This window comes from Callospermophilus lateralis (assembly GCF_048772815.1).
Source record: "Callospermophilus lateralis isolate mCalLat2 chromosome X unlocalized genomic scaffold, mCalLat2.hap1 SUPER_X_unloc_1, whole genome shotgun sequence".
NCBI classification, from domain to species: domain Eukaryota; kingdom Metazoa; phylum Chordata; class Mammalia; order Rodentia; family Sciuridae; genus Callospermophilus; species Callospermophilus lateralis.
In genome coordinates this window covers 27,305-35,936 of record NW_027510162.1, presented here as the reverse complement: position 1 = coordinate 35,936, position 8,632 = coordinate 27,305, and the positions used below count along the sequence as shown (strand labels likewise).

General features: G+C 39.9%; 1 protein-coding gene across 1 annotated transcript in view; it reads left to right on the top strand.

Annotated features, from left to right (window-relative positions):
• The first annotated feature begins 253 nt into the window (after positions 1–253).
• The window catches only part of Cltrn (collectrin, amino acid transport regulator), a 35,519-nt gene continuing 27,140 nt past the window's right edge, over positions 254–8,632 (top strand). The window contains exons 1-3 of the mRNA XM_077107922.1: positions 254–311; positions 609–667; positions 5,571–5,656. Coding sequence (XP_076964037.1) covers positions 254–311; positions 609–667; positions 5,571–5,656 — 203 coding nt within the window. The remainder of the gene's footprint in view (positions 312–608; positions 668–5,570; positions 5,657–8,632) is intronic.

Here is an 8,632-nt window from a genome sequence, read left to right as displayed (position 1 = left end):
TCTTCTGAGGTAGAGTTTGGGAAAAACAACTAATCTGTTTTTCAAACGGATTTTTGTAAATAACTGACAGGAGATGGGCTGCTTCTATTGCAGTATTAACCCAAGTGTATGGGTGTTAATTATTAAACCTTTTAGATGGTGGCTCACTGATTTCTCTGATATTCTAATCCGGTCACAGAATGGCTAAGGCAGCTTTAAGTGGAGGGTGGATTTTTTTTTTCTCAGTTTGCCTTGTGTTTTCCACTCCAGAAGAATGTTGTGGCTCCTCTTTTTTCTAATGACTGTTATTCATGCTGAACTCTGTCAACCAGGTATGTAGCCTTGAAACTTAAAAATAGCTTAACAAGTCATTGACTGAAAGAAATCTTTATTTTTCTAAATCTGCAGGCATATTGTGGCTTTTAAGTTTAGCCTGTGACTGTTTTATGATTGAAAGAAAATGTAAACCACCTAAGGTCCTTGCCATCCAACTTTCAGGGGTGTTTAGGGACAGTTTCCTTGTAGTTCTGTTTTCTGTTGCTTTTAGTTCATTAAATATTAGGATTAATTGGGCTATGTTTGGGCAGATTTTATATCATATACTGTTGTTTCTTTTTCTTTTCTGGCAGATGCAGAAAACGCCTTTAAAGTGAGACTTAGTATCAGAAGAGCTCTTGGCGATAAAGCAGTAAGTGGAACACCTGCATGTTCATTTTGAATTTTGTTACCTAAGGACTGTGCTTGCTTTCTCTGATGATGGGCCTCTGTCTGCATAGTAATGACAATATATCATTTCTAAAGATTTGAAGTCTGATCTTTTCTAAATGTAAAGGTAGAGTATACTAAAATAGAAATTGTTTACAATAGGCTTGCCTGAGGTTCTTTATCTGTAGTGTATGCTGGAAGACATATGAAGTTTTGTATGGCACCAAACAATTTAGAGAACTTGAACCTCTCAATCCAGCATTGTGGAGCTAAGGAGACTGAGGGTCTGGGTTGGATCTGCCCATCATTGTTGTAGTCCTTGGAATCTGGGCAGCTTGTTTTCTAGTCATGGAAAAGAAGGAATGGTACTAAATACAGAAAGTCTTTCATAGCACAAGAATTCAAATTCTAATGTAAAGTTTAAATTCTTTAGAACTACCAAAGTGACACTGTGTCATATATACTTTTGAAACCAAAGTTTAGAAATACTCACAGGGCCTCTATGAATATAGAAACAGTAAAGAGACTTGAATTAATAAGTCAATTATTATCAAATTTCAGTGTCAGCTTCCCAGAGTGATGTGCAAATTACTCCCCCCCACAGGTGTCATTAAGAGGCCTCCCGCTAGAAACCCCCCCAAAAAAATGTGCTAAAAGAATTTTCAGGTATTCTATTACAGGACAGTCCACCAACATATCATTGTATTATTTACTTGGTGAATTATAATTGTTAAAAACACCCAGAATTGACTGCGAACTTAATTTACATTTTAGCAGGGAGCCTTCTAAGCACTTGACTGCTATCAGCTCATGTAGCCCTTAACAACAACCTTTTAAGGAAAGTGGTATAGGTACTCTTATTTTCATTGGATGGGTAAGAAAACTGAGATGCAAGGAAATGAAATGACCCTTTCAGGACCTTAAGCCACCAAGTGATAGAGGTCAGATCTGAATCCAGGCAGACTGACAGCAGAATCCACTCTGTACCTTTCCCCCTAATCCGGTGTATAGGGTTTCTCATTCTAAGATCCTTAGAGTGGGTGCCATGCTGGGTGGTGGAGATGCATTGACCCTAAAAATCAAACTTGTCCCTGCCCTATGGGGATTATGGTAGTGGGAGAATCAGTCATCTATTAAAGATATAGTAAAGCAAATGCAAATGTGCAATCTTGACAATATTACAAGCTTTGGCCTCATCAGGATCCTTAGTATCTGGCCCTTCTATTATAAGGTCCATGAGTTGAAGTGAACTATGGATAAAAGAAGGAATGACACAGGGAACAGCACATGTAAAGGAGCTTGCTAAGCATGAGGGATAGAAGGAAGGCTAAGGTGTCTGGAATTGGGGCATAAAAAGCAAAGTGGCATATCATCACGTTTGTAGTTTCAGAAAGGGACTGGGCCCAGGAGTATGCAGGCTGCTGCATGAAAGAGTTTTGCTTGAACATGAAAGAAGTGCTTGAGAGCTTCAAATGCTGTTGGGAAGCTAAGCAAGATGAACACTGACACATGCTTGTTGTGTTAAGCAATGTGGAGGTCAGTGGTCACTTTAGAGAGAGCCTCTTTTGTGGATTGACAGCCAGAAGGCAGATATTAGAGGGAGTGTTGTAGGTGGAATGAAATATAAATTGGTGGTGAACATGTGTAAACAGAAGTATGGACAACTGCTTTGAGCATTTTGACTATGAAGAGTAGGAGAGAGATGGTGCATGAATGAAAGGAAGAGTGAGTGAAGTGATTTATTTGTACTGTTGTCTCAAAGGGAAAAGTTTGAGCAGTGGACAGGCTGCAGGTAGATTTGAATACACAGAAGAGGGAGGGAAACTGATATTGTTTATATGATCAGAAGGGCCCAGGAAAGGCATTCCTAATAGAGATAGGGGGAATAGCCATTGATAGGAGAGGTACCGCATGTCTGGCCCTTCAAGGGAGAGGATGGACAGGGTGTGCTTCTATGGACGAAGTTTTGTATCTTGGTGTCAGGAGGATGAGGGAGTTCAAGTTGATGACTTGAGATGTATCTTTAAATTATAAAGCAACACTGTCTAGTGAAAGTGAGGTGTGAAGGAAAGCATAATAAGTCAGCAGACCTATAGGAGGTTAAAATAGTCCTGTGAGCCATCAGAGAGAGGAAACCTAAGGGATTCCCAGGCAATTTGGGGGTAGGTCATTATGAATTTAGAGTTAAGCCAATAGTCCCTGTTTTGTGATTTTCTCCAATTATGTTGTATTACTCACCTAAAATTTGGGGTTGGCCTGGGTTTGAGGGTCCTGAGATGTATGCAGAAAGCAAGGTGAGCTGGGACATTAGGGCCTTGGCATAAATGTTATTGAAGTGAGGAACCAAGGAATCTGAACTGATGGATGAATAAATACATCTCATATGCTCCATGTGGTCTGTGGAGTCACATGTGGTATGTAAAGATGTTTTCAGTTTCACACACTTTTTGAGTACCTGTTATGCATCAAGTAATATGTGCAACAAGTACTTAAGCTGATGTGAACATTTTTGTATATATCTTTTCCACAAGCTTTCTTTTTGCAGGACTATTTAGCCAGGAGTGGGACTTTGGGTCAGAATTATTCCTGTGTTTAAATTGGCACCTCTTTCCTTATGTTCTCTTGAGTTGTCCATTTTCTTCTTATGTGGTACATGTGATTGATTCCTTTTCTATGTAGAGACTCAGTGAAACATTTTGAATGCCTTTGTGGAAATATGTAACCTCCAGTGCACTCGCTTTCAATCCTTCCACCCTTACTCAAGATCAACTGGTGAGGGTTGCAGGATATCCACCTTGATGTGGATCTGGTCAGTCCTGTACTGTTCCACGTAGTTTGGGGCTTTGCTCTGTGACCCCAGTGGGACTCCTACTGAGGCAAATCATGCTCTTGTTTTTAAGGGGAACCAATGAAAGGATTGGAGATCAAGTCAGGTCATCTCCAAGATCTGAAAAGCAATTTAAATTCATGCTCTGGCAAGGTCTGGTTAGCATCTTTCATTGTTATTTGCTATACTGGGTTATCATTCTCCTGTAGTTGAACAGACTTATTCCCCATCTCCCCAATCTGAAAACAGTGCATCCCTGTTTGAATAGTGTTTGTGTGCTGTCTATAACTTGACTAGTTTCTTCTTTATGTCTTGATCTTATTAGATTGGATTATAGTTATTCTGAGTAAAACTGATTTTGGAACCAAATACATTATTAAAAGCTAGGGGCTATGCTATGAACCATTTGACTATTTTTAAACTCTCATAGTATAGTATAAAATAAAAAGTTTAATACAAAATGATTGAAGGAACATTTCAAATACGATCTAAATTGGACTAAAATGCAACATTAAATAGCACTTGTACATGAGAAAAGATATTGAATTATTCTTTGTTGATGGCAAGACTGAAAGAGAAAAGTGTGAAGAAAAGTGATTGAATGGAGGGAAGGGAGGAGGTGTAGGACTAGGAAAGACAATGGAATGAATTGAACATAACTTTCCTATGTTCATATATTAATACACAACCAATGTAACTCCACATCATGTACAACCACAGATATGGGAAGTTATGCTCCATGTATTTATGATTTGTCGGAATGCATTCTATTGTCATGTATATTTAAAAAGAAATTAAAAATGTATAAAAGAAGAAGTGATTGAAGGAACTTTAAAGAATATGATTTGGGGACTGGGGTTGTGGCTCAGGGATAACCCACTTGCCTAGCACACGTGAGGCACTGGGTTCAATCCCCAGGACCAAATAAAAAAACTAAATAAACAAAATAAAGGTATTTTGAACATCTACAACTAAAAATATTAAAAATAAGAATATGATGTGATAGTATTGGGGAAAAAGGAAGACGTGAGATTATAAACCTCTTACCTAGAGAAGGTAATTGAGTGATGTACTGTTTGGCATTGATTAGTATAGCCTGTTTTTGCCTACTGTCTACCCTCAAGCAGAAGAGAACTATAAGCAATAAGTTTTTAAATGTGTTTTCTCAGCCTGGAGTGAAACCCAAATCCTGACACTGTTCCCATGATATACCAACCCCTTCCAAACCAAATTCCTCCCTTCCCTTAGACTTTACTACTTTCTCCCTTGGTGTTTCTACTTTAGATGCACTTGCTCCCTTGGTGGCCCTCAAACATGCCAGTCCCCTTTTCCCTCAGGTATTTACATTTGCTATATGAAGGAACAGCTTGAGTCAATACACTGTATTAATTTGCTAGGGCTGCTAAAACAAAGTACCACAGGCTGAGGGGATTAAACAACAGAACTTTATTTTCTCTCAGCTCTGGAGATTAGAAGTTAAGATCAAGGGGTTAGCAGGATTGGTTTCTTCTGAGGGTCATATGGAAATGATCCATTCCAGGCATTTCATCTTGGCTTGTAGATGGCTGTCTTCTTCTTGTGTTTTCACTTTGTCTTCCCCATGTATGAGTCTGTGTCCAAATTTCTTCTACTAACGGCATCAATAACATTGGATTAGGGCCCACTCTTACTACCTCATTTTACTTACTGATTTATTTATTTATTTATTTATTTTTGTAGTGCTGGGGATTGAACCCAGGGCCTTGTGCATGTGAGGCAAGCACTCTATATCCTCAGTCTCTTAACTTAATCACCTCTGTAATGACCCTCTCTCCAAATATGGTTACGTTCTGTGGTACTGGAGTTTAGGACACAGTTTCCAACTAAGAAAATAAAAGTGTGTTGATCCTCAGAGAAAAGGGAACAGGGGAAGGAAGGAGCGGTAGGAAAGGGGAAGTACTGGGGACTGAATTAGAGCAGACTATATTCCATGCTGTTATAATTATGTCAAAATGAATCCTAATATTATGTATAACTAAAAAGAACTAATAAAAAACTGTACTGATCTGTACTCTTTCAGTATGTCTGGGATACAAATGAAGAATATCTCTTCAGAGCGATGGTGGCTTTCTCCATGAGAAAAGTTCCCAACAGAGAAACAACAGAGTAAGCAAACAGTACAAAATCTTAACTGATTATTTGCAATTGTATGTGAGACAGTGGATTATTTTAATCCTTTATCTTGAACATAAATTTTAGCCAATTGGAAGGGTCCTCCATTTTTATTAAACATTAAAAGACCTTTGTAATGTAGCTTAGCTTACATCTTATATCATATTTCAATGGTGCTCTTCATTCAGCAGGCAATATGAAGATAACTAACTTCCAAAATTGCAGTTATATTTCCTAAGCTTCTGTGTTTCTATTGTATACATATAACTTTTCTTGAAAAAGGGTGGATAGATGGATCAATAGGCAGGTAGTAAGGAACTCTATTCTCACCTTGAAAAATAACAGAAATATGTATAGATTCTTCCCCTAACTGGTATCTGTCATAGCAACTTGTAAGTTTTCTTTAAAAGCACATAGTACAACTTTGAATAGTTTCGCATTTTTTTTCTGTTACTCTGGAGGAATCTTCTCTTCATGGTGTTTCCTTCCTTCACTATTTGTGATGAGGGTAACACTCCTGGTTTCTCTCTACGCCCTCTCTGGTGTCTCCCTTTGAGAGGTGAAATGTCTTATCTGATTGGTAAGCTGGATGGAGAACCTGGGTGTGGGTTCCTTTCTCTTTGGGAGCTAGCTTGCCCAGCCAGCGCCCCCACCAGACATTCTTAGTGTCACTTGCTAGCTGAGGACAGAACCAGTCTCCACTGGTATTGGGAGACATACACACCTGTAATGGTATACTTGTTAACAGCCGAGGAGCACTTAGATTGGTAGGTGTCTCATATGGAGTGTTAAATATCTTCCAAATTCCTTCAGTGCATGGTAAGACCAGCCTCAGCTCAGCTCTGTCTGAGATAGTACGGGTATGGAAGGCTTTTTAATGTTTTTATTAATGCATTATAGTTATATATAATATTGGATTTAATTTGATGTAACAATCCCATGTGTATATACTTTTTCATATATAATTTGAGTGATAAGTGGCAAAATATCTTCATTCTATTTTATATGGAGTTGAGGATCAAACCCAGTGCCTCATGCATGCTAGGTGAGCGCTATCCCTCTGAGCCACCACCCCACCCCTCATGTATATTTTTAGTGTATATTTTTAACCAAAATATTCCACATGAGTCAAAACGTTGCAAGGAGATATAGTAAATTCTGTTCTTGTTTCACAGAAAAAAGTATTTACTGTTATGGAATAAAACTGCAGCATTCTTTTCACAACTATATAAAACTTTTTCAGTAAAAACAAGGTGATTATATTATAAGAAATTGAAAAGGAAACAAAGCCACTGGTTATCTGGCAGTGCTAACCCGTGTGGTGTCTGTGTGTTCTCTACTACTCCTTCTTGTTTGCAGGTTTTATACATTGCTGTGTTCATGGCACTATTACTTCCTGTAAGTACCTTCAAATTACCTGATGCATGGCTCTGCAAAACGTTCACTTTCCTGGTAAAAATCAACTAAATATGTGACATTTCGGATTAGTATTGAAGAATTCATCTTTGGAATGTTTTCCTTCAGAAGCTAAGACATTGTAGGAGTCTATGAATATGTGATCAGTTTGCACGAAATGTGTTTTGCTTGGACTTTTACACCTAGGGTATCTATACTCTTGTGTTGCCAGTTGTAAATATCAAAAAGTACAAAACTAGAACAGAGATCAGTAAAAGTTTTTTCTGTGAAGGCTCAGGTAGTGTGAGTCCTGGCAGTACTGCTGTCAGAGAAGTGAGTGATGAGCAGGATGTGTTTGAGATGTAATCCATGTGCTGGACTGTATTCTACGTGCCCTGCCACAAAGAAAGCTGCATTCTGAATGCCCAGGCTTCTCCTGTGGAAAGGGGGGTACATAGTGCATGATAGAGTTGAAACTCACTCTTCTGTCTCTCTGATTATCCATAAATATTGGAAAAGACGGTGAAGATGCTGTTCAGTACAGAAAATAAAACAAATTTGACGAACTGAAGGTAGAGATTCAAGTAACTCAGAGAATGCTGAATCCTCTCTCATTTTCACCCACCTCTGACCCCCTCATTACTACGGTAACTCACATTAGGTTTGATTACCATCAGTGATACAGAGCTCATTCTCTCCTGAGGAAGCCAGTTCATATGTCGAGGTCTAGAATTGGTATATACTTAAGACATGAGTATATGGTGGGCTCAGAAAGCGAATGTGACTTCTGAAGAGAGGTCCTGGCTGCATCCATGCAGAACTTGCTGGAGAGCTGATCTGGTCAGGACACTGTGAGCAGGTGGGTGGTAGAAGGCAAGCCTGGGATTCCCTAAGAGGATCAGAGGGCCAGCAGGTGTGGGCCTGCAGAGAGGGCTGTGAGAGTGCCACTCCCTTCCCCAGGGAACGTAGGGCAGAATGGGTTCCTGTGCAGACACCAATGCAGCCAGTCAGGGTGTGGACAGTTGGGTCCATGAGGATTAGATGGTGCCTCTTCCATACCAGAGCTCATGTGTATGAGGTGATGTCTCTACTCTTTTGCCTGCCACCTCCAAAGAGGGAGAGAACTGATAGAATCAGAGGGTGGAGGTGTCTGTGAGAGGGGAGATGGCATATTATCTCCTGGTTGGCTGCTCCCCAATCAAAGACATTCTCAGGACTCTGTCCAGTTGCCACCAAAATAGCAGCAGCTAGGGTTCTAGAGATAGGATGGCATCCCAAGTCACTGGGTGTGCAGTGGGACAGAAAAGACCACTAGCCTCTCAACTGGAGAAGTCCAAAGTTGTAGGACTGGCTTGATCCACCTGGGGATGGGGTGAGAGAGGGCAGCTCTCTCAAGAGTCAGTACCTGAATACATTCCTGTGGCTAAGAGGAAGCTTCCAAGAGGAATTGGATGAAGTCACTGCCTGTTGAGCAGAAAATCAACTGCAGGGCAAGGCAAGATGGTGGAGTGAGGCCACAGGTGCACCATTGGAGGCCAAGTCATTGTTGGGAGCAGGGACTGGAAGAAGTCAGAG